Genomic DNA, 19,016 nt, shown 5'->3' on the forward strand with positions numbered 1-19,016 from the left:
ATGAGGCTGGTTCCTCACGCGGCTTAACACAAGTGGCAGTGTCGTGGTCCCCACCACACTTGACACATTGCTGGACCCTCTGACAGTAATTTGAAGAGTGCCCAAATTTCTGGCATCTGTGGCGGACCCCTCGTGACACAAAAGCAGTCACTGCGACTTTGCAGTAAAAAATACTGCTAAGTTCATAAATGGTACGGGCCATAGGGGTCCTCTTAAGGGCCACTAGGCAGGTCGGGGTTTCCTGACCGTCCCTTGTGAGGAGCTTCTTAACTGAAGTCACCTCAAAGCCAAGGGAGGTCAGTTCCTCCCTTACTTCCTCCGGGGTAGCCCCATAGGGGATCCCCCGTATAACTACAGCTCCCTGCCCTTCGGGAGCTGAAAAGCGACTCCCTTTGAGTGCAGAAAACTCTGCACCGCCCGGTAGTCGGCCTCGCTGCAACCTTATTGATAGCCCGGTGCTTTTGGCAACCAGGCGCCTCCCAATCCTCGACTTTATGTCGCGCGCTAATGCTGGCCACTCCTTCGGACAGTCCAGCATTATCGGCGGGATTTTCTCCCGCCTGACGGTAGCAGGTTGTGATCGGCCACCATCATCAGCCTGCGGGGTGACGGCTGCTGCAGCCCGCAACGGGCTCCGTCTCCATAGGAGGCACGGAGTCCCGACGAAAGAGGAGAAGAAAGCGGCGCCAGACCCGCTCCACCATCGGACAATTCCGGCGAGGAACAATGAGGTGGGGGAGGTCTTACTTTTCCTTCCATTAAGGAAAAATAAAACAGTAAAATTAAAATTAGTCTTAATTTAACACTTCTTAGATCTACACTTCCTGTAAAATAAAAACACTGACAAGAAAAATCAAACAAGATATAACCTGGAAACAGATTAAATTAAAAGTTAACGTTTCCTGTCGAACAATTTAAAATAAAATTATTTTAAGTATAACACAATAGTCCTATAATGATAGGCTATGAACCTAATGTAATATAAATGACTATAAAAGTTCACTTTACATTGTTATAAAAGAATAAAATTGAAAGAAAGGATTATCCGTTTCTTAACTGACTGGCCTGGAATCCAGGTAGCTGGCCGCCCGGCGGATGTCCTAACAACACCTTCTTACATTGTCTGGTGACGCAGGTAGAAGCACTGTTGAAGACCGGTCTGGACTGCACACAACTCAGAATACAGAGCACAATAGAACACAACCTTTCACCACAAGAGCCAAAGATGGAATCCCCCTTCTTATACGTTGTGCTAGAATGGAAAAAAATAAAATTCAACTGATAGTCTGTTCGCGAAAACGTTCAACGCTGCGTTAGTTCATCGTGCAACACTGCGTTGAACGCTGCGTTCAATCGATGATGATAAATTTATCGATACCGTTTCTATAACTACCTGTGTTTTTATCACTCTCTTTATCGGTAACTAGAAAACCATACCGATTCGCGTTCCAAAGGCGATCGCATACAGATTTAAAATCATCAAAGGACTTGTAAACGTTTACGTGTTCATCGGAAATGTGTTGTAAATTTAAACCGTCTTGTCTGAACAGAATTAAAAAATTACTATTATCCCGTACGACTTGTTTTGGTATTTTAGCATAAGTTTGCGCTAAATAAAAACAATTAATTTTATGTGACGACCTCTTGCAAAACAAGCACCGATACTGCCTTGTTTTCCTTCGATTACATCATCGAAAATCATTATCGAATGGGTTTCAGTCGCTTCCGGTTGTGGAACCTGATCGTTTTCACTATATTCGTAGTAACCCGATTCTGGATTTAATATCATCAAATTCGATAACATTCTATATAAAGGTCGGTGAAGAGAGTTGGAGAAAATGTACAAGTTCTGAAAGCGTACACCGTTTGCTTGAACCAAAAGATTAAAACCAATATCTACTTTACCGCATGCAATATATCTAAATGTTTGGTAACGGGGTTCTATGTTTAGTTCGTTTGTCGAATCCGTTCAGAACTTTGTTTTCTGTTGTACTTCCTTCATTACGTCCCTATATATTAAATGAAATATTTAAATTTAAAATAACTTGTTCGCGACAATTACAAGTCGATAAACTTTTATAGACTCTACTGATTCGATAAATATTAGGAAGATTTGACCAAATTTTTCAATTAATTCAAAAAGCGCCATGTTATTATCTAGACACGTATACAGTAAAGATTTATATCAGTAACGTATGTTTTAACAAAAAAAAAAAATTAGTGTTAAATCCCCCCAAATCTATCCAGGAATTGCGACTCTTATCAAAACCTAACCGTTTTACATAGGCTTTGTGGCCTTTTCGTTTGATATATATTTTCTCAATTTGATATACATCCTTGTGTTTAATTTTTTTGTAATTCGTGTTGATAAAAACGTCCTTATATGAGTTCGTTTCGCGAATCGATCGATTCATACGTAACAGGACGTGATTCCGAGTGAACAGTGTGTATTTTAGATTTATCATTCGTCCGATTCGGCAAATAACCTTTTTTCGAATTATTTTATATATTTGCTTATGCGAATATGATCGCCAACATTAAATTTAATTTTACTCATCGGTTTCCTTTCTTATTTAGTTATGCGTAGATATGCAAGCGCTTGAGATTCGTTCGTCCTACTTACATTTTTCTGTTTCTCCACGACTTCCAGACGGTTATGAACAAAAATATTACATTTTCACAAATACATAATAAATCATAGAAAAGATAAAGGCTATTATCCTTCTCAAATAGGAAACGCTGATCAAACCCCCGTATATTTTGAAATGCCATTTGACAAAATCGTAAACAAAAAAGGTGAAAAAAGCGTTGCGATTCGCACTTGTGGTAATGAAAAACAAAGGTGTAGTGTTATGTTTTGCGTTACTTCTGATGGATCAAAATTACCTCCGTACATTGTTTTTAAAAGAAAAACTCTTCCTACCGTACAGGTAAATGGAGTTATTATCAGAGCACAGGAATCAGGTTGGACGGAAGAAACCTTAATTTTAGATCGGATCAGGTGTGTATGGCAAAAACGATCAGGAAATTTACTTAATAAAAGAAAATACCGGTATGCTAGTAACGGATAGTTTTCGGGGGCATACGACCGATACAGTGAAAGACATTTAAAAAAAGGGTATGACAGACCAAGTAATAATTCCAGGCGGATTGACATCTCAATTGCAACCGCTAGATGTCTACATTAATAAACCGTTCGAAAACAACTGTACAGTAAACGGATGACTGATGAAAATTTCTTCCTCACGCCTACATGAACAATCAAACGCCCAGATTTTAACCAGATTTGTGTTTGGATAAATGACGCTTGGGAAGGTATTTCCACGGAATTAGTAAGGAAAAAGTTTAAAAAATTCGGAATATCTTATGAACTTGATGGTAGTGGACGATCACATTTGGCAGAGCGACGTGGAGGCTACCGGTAACTCTTCTTCAGACATTGACAGTGATTAATTAAAAATAAAATCCCATATTAAAAAGCGTATTGAAATGATCCTTTTCAACATGATACTTTCTTTTCGTTTTACTGGCGTACTGATTCTGAACTAAACTAGCACTTACGGTAATTAATTATTAATGTAATATTAATAGTGTAATTTAAGTGAACGAATTAAACGCTTTACTTTCTGAATATTTACGTATTTTTTTATCATATCTGTTGCACTTTAAAATACCGATATATACTGGATTATATTTTTTGGGGGATTTTCGGTCCGGGGCTTATTCGGGGGCGGAAGGTACTCGAATAAATACGGTATTTATGAAAGTTGTTTTATTACTTTGCCGGTTAACGGTGAGTAAGCCACTATATTTTCATATATTAATTAACAATACGCGATTGTATCGGGTTTAAAATTCTCTTCGACTTCAATATTATTTTTTAAATCGATAACACACATTTTTATCGATTCATCTTGTCGTGAACAATCAATCGAGTATAAGGGATATTTGTTTTTATAGGCTGAATATGGTGAATCAGTCAATTTATAAACCTCACAAACATAAACAAACTACAACCTTTACCACCTATCATCCCGCTTTTGCTGAAAGTAATGATGCCCGATTTTTTTTTTCAAAACATTCTTATAAATTTAAAAGCGATCAAAACTGTTAACCGAGTGGTTAGTAGATAATAAAAACATATTTTTATTTTATTTCATCATCAAATACAAAAAATATTGTGAGAAATGGGCGTATCTCGAGATTGGTTGGACCTAGACCCATGAAACTAGCGGCTATCGTTCCAGGAAGTTGTAAGTGATTGAGCCTTTCAAAGCCGCGTTAAAAATGCTCTAGGACGTACCGTTTTCGAGGTACGCCCTTTTTTTTTTATTTAATGAAAGATATGTATAAATTTTTAATTAATCATGCTGTTCGCAGTTAAAACATAGTTTTTACTGTGAATCTTTTAGTAAATTAACTGTTTCAACATGTAAATTTAACGTGACCACACATTCGTCATTGAAAGTAGCCGTTCTTTAATGTATTCGAATAAACCCGTGAAAAGAGACCCTTATATTCAATTGTTATTTGATTGTTGCATCTCAAACCCGTGTTACTCTATGTATTTTGCAGTAAATATACTCTTTCGGCTTGTAAATTTAACAAGAAACACATATTCATCCAGAAAACATACCCTTACATTCAATCGTCAAAGAATCATTACTTTCATAAAAAGCAAAATGACTATTGAATGCAAGAATTTCATACTACTTTATTGTTTATTACATATATTTTTTTAAACACAATTCTAAATTAAAAACAGATTTTGATAATAGAAATGTATTGTCTTACATACTTACTTGTCAGTATCGTTTCGTTAAAAACAGTTTTATTTATTTATTTATTTTTTTTTACTTTTAAGACCATATGAATCACTTTAGTTCATTTTTTTGGCAAGTTCTTTCTTTTCTTGCTGATTTGTTGTTTTTCAGCTTTTCTTTTTTGCCAGTAATTTCTTAGGGTTTCAGATCTTTTTGCCTTTTCTTGTTCAGAATACACCCGGCTTATTGTTTTCTTGGGTTTTGATAGGAATCTTGTTTCTTTATTTTTTAATTTCTCATAGTTTCCGGTTTTCGTTTAGTTAGGTTTTCACGGGTTACGTCTAATTCCTCCATGTCTTTCTGTACTTCGTATAACCGGTTCGGTCTGCTTTTCTTGTTCCAGAAAAGTTCGATTATCCGTCTGATAAGTTTGGTCTCTTCCGTTCTGAAAATATGTCCTAGAAAGGAAATTCTCTTTTCTCTAAATTAATTAGTTACCGGGATGGTCGTTTTGTAAATCCCTTAGTTTAGAATAATTCTCCAAATCCCGTCTTTTTTAATGTTTTTCCCGATGCATCGTCGTAGAATCTGTCTTTCAATCTTTTCCAGTTTGTCGGTAAACTTTGTCTGGTACGGTCCAAATACGGTTTCGCATCCGAAAGTATTTCTGGTCAGATAACCGAGTGATAATGTCTTATTTTTTTGTTTATGGACGTGCATTTTTTGTTATAGATGTTTTATTTATATTACAGAAATTTTATATTACAGTTTTTTTGAGCGGAAGAAATGATATCTGCGTGACTTACCGTACGGTTTACAGTTACATAGTATTTTTTTTTGGATTCATATAACGGCTTCCTATCTAAAAAAATAAAAACAAATCTTAAAGTTGTATTACAGAAACTTCTAAAATATCAAAGATAATTTCTGAATTATGCTTGGAAACATGACGTGCCATCAGCGACCAGATATTTTTAATTAAAGATAGTTCAAAAAGACAGATTGGTTAATCTTTACGCTAAAACACATCATCTGTTTTTGTATATCACAGTTTGTGGCTTATTGTGTTTTATAATGCCGTACCTAGACTTCACATAGACATAATTATTATTGTTTTGTTAATAAGTTCTGCGATTTAATCAAAATTATTTATTATTTCAAATAACACGTCTAAGCGACTTCGATTATTGTTTGTTCATATTAGATGAATTCAGGGAATTATTTTTTATATAAATACCGTAGATAAAACATAACGGTGCGGTATTAAAATAAAAAGAGTTGAATTTGATTGCGGAACCTAATTTTATTACACTAATTTCACATCATTTTATTTAAGGAAAAAACCGTCTGTATGAAATTAGAATACTTTATTGCATATACACAACGGCACAGGGAGACGGGAAATCTTGAAAGTAGTAGTGGCAGCCCTGAGGAGCCGGTTGAAAGGCGGGAGCGACATCCTTCTGTGCACAACTACCTGCCGTTTAGTAATCACGAAGCAACGGATCGGTACAGAACTTGCATTTGCCGTGAAGGCATTTTACAAAAACGGTGACATTATGACTGCTGCTCAACGGGAATCCCGACATCGATACAATTTAGGACGTTATGGTCGCGTTCCATATTGCCGCGCCATTAAGACACGGGTTGAGAATTCGAGGAGACGAGTTTAGCCGTAAAAAAGAAACCACCACGGGGTCGACGAACCCCAGCAAACATTAAAGCGATTCTGGCCTCAGTTGGAAGGAGCTCACAATGATCGGCAAGGAAACACGCAGCAGCATTAAACCTAAACCGAATAACCGTCTGCCGAATACTCGACAATGATTTGAAGTTTCACCCTCACAAAATTCAAGTCGTACAGGAACTGAACCATCATACTACGTGGAGCGACAATTCTATGGTAAAATGATTGAAAAGATTAATGACGACACCGATTTTGTTGACAAACTTTTCACGTCGGATGAGGCTCATTTCCATATCAACGTAGATACTGGGCGGCTGAAACCCTTCGTCAATCGCAAGAACGACCATTACATAGCCGAAAGGATATAGTTTGGTGTGCCGTATAGACGCGAGGTGTGATTGGGCCGTACTTCTTTGAGGATGAGAGAGGGAATGCAACGTCAATAATGTCTGAACGATGTGTTGATGCGGTCGAAACTTTTGTAGCAGAACAGCATTAAAACGTTCCTATCTTCATAATTGTTGGTTTCAGCAAGGTAGAGCCACGGCCCATACTGTCACTGCGTCAGTGGCAGCCGTTCAACAGCTCTTTGGTAACCGCTTAATTTCACGGGTTGGTGACATTCACAGCCCCCAAGATCACCAGATTTGTCGTTGTACAATTTTTTGTCGTGGTGCTACCTCAAAAGTAATGTGTTCACCGCTCGCCCGACGACAATGGCCGAATTGAAAACGAGGATTCGAGAAGAAATCGATACCCGTTCCCGTAGAAGTGTTTCAAAGTGCCGATCAAAACCTCAGCATTCCCTTCCAGGAATGCATACGTTCGTATTTATCGACATTGTTTTTAGAAATTGAATTTTTTGAGTCGGCACACTTAATGGCATGTAATTTGCTTTTTGTTTTCATCAATAAAACTAGTAAATTCATTTTTTTTAACTTTGAGAGGGTCACTTCAAAATTTCCCGTTTCCTTGTCCCACACTCTTTCTAATAAGTATTTCATAATCTTTGAGTAATAAAAAAAATAATGTGTATGTTTCAGCCGATATTGAAGCGACTTGTTTGATACAAGGAGATAAATTTCTTAAAGATGGAAAAACATTTTTTAATGTAAGCGATATATTTATAGATTTTATAATCGGCAACGCAAGCGTTTATATGGGCAACTTATTTGACGGTGATAAGGAATTAGGTAAGAAACTCTTTTGTTTTTTTCAATTTATTTTTACACGAGTATGTTGAAGAATCAGGTTTGAATCTTTCCTCCCCTTGGTCGTACTGATTTTTCAACTACATATTAAAGCATTTTATCGTAATAGAAATGAAAATAAACCTCTATTTTAACGTAAAAGGAAGTCGGTGAAATAAGAAACATACTTTTGTTACAAACGACTACTTCCTTAAACGAAGAGAAAATTGTTATTTACATAATTTCAAAACATTTTCTACCCGCAAGCGGGTAACGGGTAATCTTTTTATCCCTGTCAGGTATGTTTAAAGAGTGTTACGCAAAAATCAAGGTTCTTTGTTCAGAAGAGAAACAAAAGTCCAAGGAATATTTGATCGACCTTCACGTTGAAAATTAAAAGCTCGGATCAAAATTTAACATTTTAATTGGAAGGTTGCAGGGCTGCTCGTAGCTAAAATTAGTGGGGAATGCTGCTCCAGAAAGTTTTTTCTGGGCCTTTTCAAGGCCGCGGTTAAGTTTTCTGTAAAATAAAAGAACCGAAAAAAAGAATCAAATAGAATAGCCGGAAGCAGGATAATAATATAATTCTACACTTTATCGCATTCGAGTATACGGTACACCATTTTTAACCGCATTGTGCTTAAAATCGTATTCGGTTAACCGAACAAATAATAAAATGTCAATTCGGGTAATATTTCTTAGTATTATTAGATAATAACTTAATAAAATATCCGCTTAAAAATTGTGCTTAATTTAAATTTCTACGTATACAGAAACAAATACGTAATTACGTTTTACTATTGACCGTCTCTTCCGACCTTCCATCGTGTTTTTGGACAGATTTGGCGATCAAAGAGCCCTTGCTTTCCGCCATCTTCTGATCGCTACTGAAAAACCAACTAAACAACTTTCATATTCCATCCGCCGACTAAACTAGAAAAGGGAACGAACAAGGAACGTTCCGTATACACGCGGAGTAAAACAAATCTACCTTCGAACAGCACGCCAGGGTCGGCACTGCGGTAGCGATAGTGCTCTCTCTCCCTCGCGTGCAGATTCCTATACGCGCACAACAGCCAAACACCACGCCGCTGGAACTGTGAAGCGCGCGGTTCCGTACAAAGATTTTTGTTCTTTTTCATAAATCGGGGGATAGCTACTGACATTAAGCTTAAGGATTATATTTTGTCCGAGTATAAAGAAAGAATAAAAAAAAGGACCTGTTATATTAAATGTTAATGAGAATATCAAGCAGAAATAGGGGTGCTGCAATTCCACAGTGCTTATACGCGAGCTACCGCAGGAAGATTGTATAGAATTCATTATTTCTCATAGAAACGGGTATATTAATCTATTGTTTGTCTTTTCACTGCGACTCGTACAAAATATTTGTAGAACAAGGATTCCAGACGGAGTTGTTTTCTCTGAAAGTAATGATGTTTGCTAAACGACCGGTTCTTATAGTAAATTTTCTGAAGGTGTTAGTCGTACGACTGACACATAGATCTGCATTTCTATGGACTTGGTAGGCTGATGTGCAATAAGATAATCAGCTTAGTAAAGAAGCTGATGGAAAACCACTGTATTCTTTCCTTATCTTAATAGACCTGGCATAGGATGCTTGTTGTTCTAAGAAATTACCTACAAGCATTTGGTTATAATAACCCCTTACAATGTAATTATATACAAATGTATACTTAAATTTTTAACCGAGTTCCTTGATCGTATTATATTTCACTAACTTTTATGACCTTTTAGTAGAATTTAATATTTTTAAGTCCAAATCACCGCAGCTGAATTGAACTCGGGTGAAGATATGAATAAACATTTTTGAATAAGCGATAGCGCACTCAAATTATTAACCGATACTGAAAATTTGTATCTGGTAACCATACACATTCACTAGTTCCTACTTACTGGAATTCATTAATGTAATGCAGTATTTTTTTTTTTGTTTTCTTTTTAATTAAAAATTGTTATAATGAATTCAATTTTGGTAAAACAAATATCTCTAATTCCACGCTGTTTTCTATCATGAATTCAATTCTTGATCTGACACATTTTTATTACTGCATAAAATCATATCACCAAAATAAGATTACTGTAAATGTGTGAGGGAAAATTTTTTTCTTTTGTATAAAAAAAAATAGATAAATGTAATTTTAAAGAAAACCAGTTACTGCTATGGTTTTCAATCATTATTTATTGAAGATATCAAAGTAATGAAAGGGGATTCAATCACCTGGTTCAAATTTAGGTTCAGCTTACCACAAGGTTGTTATACCGTGTGTCCCAAGAAGAGGTATAAGCTTTTGATTTAGTATCGCTCACCCGTTCCCCGACCGTTCTATTGAAACTTTGCGGACCTTTTAGTGAAGGTTCTGAAGATGTTCTGTAGAAAATTTCAACCTTCTAGGATTTATAGAAACAAAACGGCGGCTTTTAAATAAAAACATAAACTTCAGAAAAATCACACTTTTTATTCGTTACGACATAGCCGGTAAAAATCATTAAAACCAGATTGTTAAACAGCTGTTCAAATCGAATAAAATAAGTTAACGAATAAAATCTCGCTTCACTTTCCTGCGTAAACATTTAATTGTTAAAATGAGATTTACAACCGAACAAAATGTTAAGTGTGACGCATGAGCCGTTGCATTTTACAATTTAACAGAGTCCATACAATATTTTAGAGTTGAATTACCTGATGTTGATCCATCAATCAAAATTTTAAGCGGAAGTGTTTGTTGTTGGAAACTGACAGAGTAAAAAATACAGCCGATCTACTGATGAAAAAAAAGAGGAAATGATGTGCGCTTCATTATTGCAATCTCCAGGTAAATCTAATTCGGTGAGGAAAGTTTCTTTAAGTACCGGTGTGTCAAAATAACCCGTCCGAAGAATAGCAAAAAGGAATAAGGTAAAATTGTTTAAAAGCCACCTAGTTCATAATCTTTTGGAAGATGACCCGGATAGGGGAGTTGAATTTTGTTTTGCGCATATTATTAAGCGTCATGAATCGATCCAGATCGGCATGAACGTGTTGTATTCTCAGATGAAGCTACTGTCTACCTTAATGTTACGATAACAACAAAAACTCTCATATTCTTGAATAGAAGCGACTTAAATCAAAAGTCATTACTGTATGGGCAGCTGTTACTGCCGATGATGTATTGTCCTACGATATATCAGACGACAAAGCGAGTGCAAGCAGGTACCTAGAAGTGTTAAATCGACACGTAATGCCTCATTTTACCGTTCCAGAAATGAGATATACTATCTTTCAGCAAGATGGAGTCGTACCTCGTTTTGCAAACGTTGAAATTTTTTGGATGGCCATCAAGGTCGCCAAACCTTACTGTCTTTGACTTTCTCTTGCGGGGTTATTTAAAGGAACGTAAACACTCCCGTAGCCTTAACAGTAATGAAGAGTTAGAGGGTTACTGAAGGAGAAATTATATGAATTCCGAGACATTTCTCTACGAATGCATACACAGGATTTATTAAACGATGTTACCAGTGTGTTGCTGTTGATGGATTTCTATTTGAGTAAAGTATTTTATTAATTCGTATAAAAATTTCTCATGATTTTAGGAGTTGTTTTCATTTTGTATTTCATCTGCTTTTAATAATTTTTACCAGCTATTTTGTAACGAGCGGTTTATCTGAAATCGATGTTTTTATTTGTTTGTATAAATCCTAGAAGGTTGAAATTTTCACAGAACATTTTTAGAACCTTCATTGTAGTTTCAATAGAATCAATGGTGGAACGGGCAAGTGATACTAAATGAAAAGCGTATACTTCTTTGTAAATAGTATATATTCAATATATATGTAAAGAAGGTGATGAGGAAATTCTAGCAAGAAGCAGGGGGTGTGAAAATTATAAGAAAGTGAAAAATATAACAAAGTGATTGGAAGAAATGCTGGCATAAATGTGGTACATCTCTTTGGGAGGGGGGAGTATCTTTGAAGGAAACAATGCTAATAAAGAAGAATAAGCAAATTCTTTTGATAAACTTAAAATTATCGATATTTTCTTTATTACACATGATATATACATTAGCTTATATTACCTTTTTTAATATATATATATAAATATATATATATATATTAATGCACATGAAAACATATATTAATATATATATTATATATTACATATTTTAAATATTTTGGATGGTTAATTGCTTATCAAGTTTTACCTAACAGGCAGTTTAGTCATTAAAGGTATAGTAAAGATAGTCAGTCAATATTCCCTGTACAGATTGTATATAGATTCTACTGCCCCCCGTCAGATCACGTTAAGAAAGAAAGCATTTATCCATCCTCAGCATGGACATTGGTAAAATTTCCAATGAAATAATCGTAACAGATTGGTGTGGTAACCGCAGAAAAAATTAAATAACTAAAAAAAAAGATATCCAATTAACTCAGGGTTTCGGTAAAAACTAAATTACAACAAAAAATTATGTTTATTTATATATCAAATACAACATAAATAATAATTATTTTTGCATACAAAGTACAATATACTATTTTTATAATTTACAGGAGATGCGATGAATCTATTTCTGAATGATAATTGGAGAAATATCGCAAAAGAAGTGAAACCGGTTTTAGAAGAAACAATTGCTGATATGTTTAAAAATTTCAGTAATAAAATTTATCAAAAATTTTCATTAAATGAGCTTTTACCTCCGTAAAAAAATGAATGACATTGTTGTAAACTTTATTATATATATTTATATTCATGTACACATAAAGATGTAATTTGTAAAAAGAATATATTATAATTATATCGGCATACTTTAAGATAAAATTAATCGCGTTTATAATACCCTTTTTTGTGCGGCTTTAACAGAATATGCAAAGTTTAAGACCGCTATGATCTAGTTACCGCCATTTATTTATTACTTTCTTCAAATAAAATGGAAAACATTTCTTATGAAATAGAAGTAACCATATTTATTTTATTAAAGAGACATAGTAATATTAATAAATTTTATGTATATATATGTGTGTGTGTGCGCGCACGTGCGTGAAATAAATTATTATTTTATTCTATAGCAAAATAAACTGTTTTGTAAAATAAAGATGAGACCCGCATTCGTATCTCCAAACGGGTTATTCTACAGTATCAGCCGACAGAAAAAGGCAAAGAAACAGGAATCTGTGGATCTGTACTTACAACTGCTGCTCATTAAGCGACGAAACGTGATTGAAGGAACTAGAAGTTGCGACTGTACATCGGATTTGTAAACCGCTCTTAACCATTTCATAGTTGAGCCCCCTTGGAATAGGACCCGCAGTATTAACAAAAAGAGACGTATTTTTGGGTCGTTCAGAACAATTATCGGCTTTCTATGTTACAGATATATAAATATAATCGATAAAAGAAATAAGAAAAAAGTAATCTGATATTACAGAAATCAGTGTAGAACAGATAGCAATTGCTCTCTTAGTTCCAAATCATTGAACGAGTGATGTAAGTGAAGTGAAATGTGTGCGATTAAATAGCGGATTCCAGATTAAAAAATTAAACTGTTATATACAGAGTTGTCCATCTGCTGTAAATTGGTTTGTCTGGAGCAATCTGAATTACCAAATCAAAATGAAAAATTCCTACTCTCTTTAAAAGTCTACTCCTTTATGACTGTCATAGGCTGTATATTTATTAAGCGCTAAATTGGAACATTTTTTTTTGCAATGTATTCTACATTTTGAAAAAGAAAAAAACATTATATTGTCATAATGTAAACAAATATAAATATGTCAAAATATTTTAGTCCCATCATGCGCACAATATTTTCAAACACCTTACCTTCTTTATATTTATATAATAAATTAAAATATTCATTACTTGTACCAGTGTTCGCTTAAAATTCAAGAATCACTGAACTGAATACAGAGTGAGTCTTTTACCCTTTTTTTTACCAAACTTTTAAGATGCTTTTTACATATATATATTTATATAGATAATTACATTACTAGATTAGCAGTAAACATTAAAAGAAGAGAATTTAATGATATTAACAAAATAATATATGGACTATTACAAAAGTGTCTACGGTGTAATAGGTAATTGTATCTTATTTTTTAATTTCATTAAAAACTGAAACAAAAGCGTATCTGGTTTATTTATTTCAATTTGTACCTATTATCTTGATTTTGGTCTATTTTTCTGTTTATGCAGGATTAACCAGAAATAGAATAAATTGTTTTAACAAAAAACTTCAATTATGAAATTGCTATCCGATAAAAACAATAAATTTTACCCGGATAGTAATTTCATGATTGAAGATCTTTTGTATGTCTGATAATACAATTTGAAATAACTTACCCTGGAAGTTTTATTTTTATTTTGAACGTGGAATCCCTCTTTTGGTAACTGTTATAACCGACTGGCAACAGTTAATTAAGGATGTATTTTAGTGAAAGAATCCGAGTAAGGAAAATTGAAGCAAATAAAATTGTAAACCGTTTTATGGAAACATTTTTAAATCTAAAATAAAAAATGTTCCCCTTCCTTGCTGTGAGTTTTTATATGATTAAAACCCTGTGGTTGAATTTTATTAGAGTTCAAAAGAATAAAATGAAAGCAAATATAGAATTTAAAGTGAGTTTTTGCAAAATTGTTTATTTCACCAGAGACATCCTTTCAGGTAACAAATAAAACCTAGTTTGGAAAGGAAAAACACATCACTCAGAATATTTTTTATTTAATTATGTGATCTGGCAAGTTTTTAAAATTTAAATCATACAATCTTTTTTCTTCATTCATCTTACATTTTAGCAATTGTTACATCAATTTAAGGGTACAAAAGTTTGTTTCATATTACTAATTGTTTAATTTTATTAGTTGAATTTAAATTAAAACAATATTTATGATTGGCTCTCTGTTAAGCTTAGACGGTCATAAATAGAATGTTTATTTCTATTTATTGGTATGCTAAATACAACCATTAGTTTAGTTGGCAATGTGATTTCCTACACATTGGATACATCCTGACCCCTTCCCTTCCTTTTTCCTGTTTAGCCACCGGTAACTACCGTTTAGATAATTCTTCAGAGGATGAATGAGGATGATATGTACGAGTGTAAATGAAGTGTAGTCTTGTACATTCTCAGTTTGACCGTACCTGAGATGTGCGGTTAATTGAAACCCGACCACCAAAGAACACCGGTATCCACGATCTAGTATTCAAATCCGTGTAAAAATAACTGGCTTTACTAGGACTTGAACGCTGGAACTCTCGACTTCCAAATCAGCTGATTCGGGAAGATGCGTTCACCACTAGACCAACTCGGTGGGTCACATCCTGACTCCCTAGGGCAGTGATTCTCAACCTTTTTAGCTCCATGACCCCAAACAGTAAAAAAAAAAAAAAAATAATATTTTGCCACCCTAACACCAATCTTTTTTTTTATTTTTTTGCCTGACTGGGATTATAAACTGGGACCTCCAGATGAAAGACCAAGACACTACCACTTGCACCAAGGAGGCTGGCAACCCAGTGAAACTAACTTGACAAGTTGGGCAGGTTCCAACTTGATGTGTAAGAGCTCGTTGTAATTTGGTTTGCTTGCATAATATTCACCGTGAGAGTGTCATGTTCGAAGATGAGTATGATACCTTTGAACACATCGTGCTCCCAACAGTATAAAAGAGGTGTAAAGGTTTGCAGAATGTCAGTTTAGTTTCAAATGAGAAGCGTGTGTCTGGTACCTTTATTTAAGTTTTAAAACCATAGTTCCATTGAAAATAATAATAATTGAGGTTTCAGTTTATCGGGTAATTGGTGTAACTCTTTTTTTTCAAATAGATTCTTATGCAAAATGGATAAGTTTGTGAAAAAAATGAAGTGAGCCATCTACATCCAATGAATCTATTGGTAAAAAGACAAGATTGTACAAAGACAGTTACTTAATTATGGTTTTACCTCATTGGATGGAAAGCCACAGTGGATTATTTGCTTTCAAGTCCTCTCACAATGTAAGAATGAAGCCATCAAAATTAATTTGATAATTGAAAACTAAACATCCTGATCATAAAAGCAAACCCTTGCGATTTTTCAAAAGAAAATTACATACTTTGAGAAATCAACAAGTTTCTATTTGTAAATCAAGCCTTACTGATCGAAGTACTCTTGAAGCATCTTATCTCGTAGCATTAAGTGTACCTAAAATGCCCAAACCCTATACAATCTCAGAAAACTTATCACTCCCTGCTGCAATTGATGTCAGTGTTTTTAATGGGCAGAGAAGCAAAAAAATTCTGCTTTATAACGACAGAGTATCAAGGCGAATCGATAACGTGGCTGCCAATGTTGGCGATCAGATAATTCAGCAAGTGAATTTTTTAGTATTCAGTTTGATTAGTCAACAGATGTAGCAAACATTTCTCAGTTCTTATGTTTTGTGAGGCTAGAGGGACAGTTCACTCAATGAATATATGTTGTTGTGCAAATCAATTAATGTTAATATCACGGAAAATCTCAAATAGATTCTTTGTAAAACTACAAAAATTGTTAATTTTATTAAAAGTCAATCGTTACGGAATAGGCTGTTTTGTAAACTATCCGATAAAGGGCGAAAAGAAAAAATTTCCTCTTTTCCATACAGAAGTCAGATGGTCGTCGCGGGGGAAAGTGTTATAACCTCGTTATTGAAATCGAGAGATGAATTAATTATAAATATTTTTCCAGAATAAACAAACTCCATTCTCAATCTTTTTACAAAATAATGAATGTAAGTTGCTGTTGGCTTTCTTAGTTGATAAATTTTCGCATTTAAACAATGTGAATGTGAATTTACTAGGACGTGATAAAAACATTTTATTAATAACGAAGTTCACGCTTTCATTAAGAAGTTTGATACTTGGATTATTCGCCTTAAAGAAAATATTTTGTTATGTTTCCACTCACTTCCATTTATATCGAGAAAAATTTGGATGAAGAAGACACTATTATTCACCACAGTTTAGATAGCATCAAGATGCATTTGTGTGAGCCAAAAATTCAGTTGGCAGATTGTTTCCCAGAAGATAAAAATAATTCACGAAGAGATGGGTACTGAATCCATTTAGTGAAAACTTTGCAACTGTTAAGTTACCAATTGAGATTCACAACCAGCATATCGAAATGTCTACCGACAAAACGTTACAACTACAATTCACGTCTGAAGATTTTGATATGTTTTGGCTTGCTCGTTGAAGTGAATATGGAGAAGATTTAATCACAGAAACGTTGAAAATATTAATCCTTTTCGCCACATTTTACGTCTATTAAAATGGTTTTTCGTTCATGGTTGTGCTTTAAACTAAATATAGGCATCGTCTTTTATCACTTCAAAGCAACTTGCTTTTGTGTATTTCTTACATAGATCCTTGCACGTAGAAACTAATAATCGAAAAACAAAAGCAACCATCTCATTAATTTATTTTGTTTACTTATTTACTTATGAGAGTCAATAAAATCTTTATAATAAATGATTTTTTCCTCATAAAATGATTTCATTATTGTTTACACGTAAAGTTGTTGGCTAATTACACGACCCCAGGTTGAGAAATGTTAGCCCGGGTTGATCTAGTGAGTAACTCGTTGCAAATTAGCCGATTTGATTTTCATCCCCAGGAAATTAAGCGAATAATGAAACGGCAGAGCAGAATAGAAGTACCTAGCCTTTCCTTATATTTACTTTCAACCGTCCAGTACTGCCGGAGAAAATAAAAGTTGGTTACCTACCAGTTTGAGTACAACTTTTCATTCCCAACCGACAGCGATGTTTCAAATGTCATGTATATGTCCAGACTACAACATCTTGCTCAAAAACTGAAATACGTACTTGATGTGCTAAAGAAGATCACAATGAAACAAAATGCCAAGAAAATGAAAAATGTGCAAACTGTAGTGAATCACATATAGCTCACTCCCGAAATTGCAAAACTTTTAAAGAAGAGCAACAATTCTAAAAATCTTCTTTTCCAGCCGCTTGAAGAGAATGTAAGAAAACGCTAAACTCTGGTAACCTGATTATAAAGCAGATGTCTTTTTTGCCGCCCAACATCAAGAGAAGCCTCTACAAATGTAGGTGAACAACAGTGCGAATCCTGCAATGAGCTAAAAAAAACTTGTTCAAATGTTATCTGATCAAGTTGCTTCGCTTACAGCCATTATTTCAGAGCTAAGGAACAAAGTCAGTAGTTGCAGTTAGTGAAATCAACAGTGGGATCCCTTTGAAAGTTCCTATTCCTAAAGTTTATCTTTGTGGAAAGGAGTAAATACAGCTGGCGGTAAGCCATCTTCCCTGTTAAAGAAGCTCACACAATCACACCCCCTGGGTTGTTGTCTGCAACTTCCCATTGTTCAAAATCTCCCTCTCCATCACTTCATACACTTGATATGACTGAAGAACTACCCAACCGTAGAACATCAGATTTTCTTTTTACATAGTATAAATATGTTTCATGAAATTTAATATTTGCCACGTGACAACATCAATTTTTAAAGTAATTCTTGTATTTATTTGTGTTTTATATTTTATTCCAGAGCTGAAGTTTTTTATTATTTTATTTTAATTATTAACAGGTTAGAAATTTAATTTTTGTTATCCGTGAAGGGGCCACCCTTCACACCCCTCTCAGACTTTTAAATTCTACTTATGTTTATTTAAATTTTATATTTTTTGTCTTATTGTTAAGATTCCAACTGTTATATTAGTTTTAAGTAAGGTTTTAGTGATATTTTATGTGTTATTAGTTTTGTTTTAGTTTTCTTTAATATTTTAGTTTAAGTTTTTGTTTGTTTTATGTTTGGTCAGAGCAATGATAATGCAAGTGTTCTTCACCCTTAAAAAACAAAAACTCACTCCATTTAACCTTCCAAAATTGCACAGATTTCTCAATTCCACGATAATTCATAAAAACATTTGTAAGTGTACAAGATGTACACGATTTTTGTATAAGATGTACGTGTATTAGTCAGTCAATAAATTAATTCAAATGAAACAAGCGGAGAATAATTTTATTGTAATATTTCATTTATTTTGTACTTTGAGACAGATCAAATTAATTTGATAAATATTAAATTAATGTGGTCATTAATACTTGTTGTATGTTGCATTTATTTCATGTGCACACACACACACATCTTTTTTTTTTTATAAAATAACATTATTTTTCTTAGCTGATATTTACTCATGCCTATGAATTAAGAAATGTTACAGTACATGTGAACTGGACGACTCACATCATTTTTTATGTCGCATGAAGATTAGTAGCCAACTTGTGCACCAGAGTCAAAATTTTGCAAGGAACATCAAACCCCAAACGGTTTACATATATTACAAACCATAAGAAGAATTGGGAGAGGTAATATT

At 34.1% G+C, this 19,016-nt stretch overlaps 1 protein-coding gene across 1 annotated transcript in view; it reads left to right on the forward strand.

Annotated features, from left to right (window-relative positions):
- LOC142333346 (circadian clock-controlled protein daywake-like) overlaps nucleotides 1-12,343 on the forward strand; it is a 32,808-nt gene extending 20,465 nt beyond the window's left edge. Inside the window, exons 5-6 of the mRNA XM_075380368.1 lie at nucleotides 7,494-7,643; nucleotides 12,192-12,343. Coding sequence (XP_075236483.1) covers nucleotides 7,494-7,643; nucleotides 12,192-12,343 — 302 coding nt within the window. The remainder of the gene's footprint in view (nucleotides 1-7,493; nucleotides 7,644-12,191) is intronic.
- Nucleotides 12,344-19,016: the final 6,673 nt, after the last annotated feature.

This window comes from Lycorma delicatula, chromosome 12, assembly GCF_047948215.1.
Source record: "Lycorma delicatula isolate Av1 chromosome 12, ASM4794821v1, whole genome shotgun sequence".
NCBI classification, from domain to species: domain Eukaryota; kingdom Metazoa; phylum Arthropoda; class Insecta; order Hemiptera; family Fulgoridae; genus Lycorma; species Lycorma delicatula.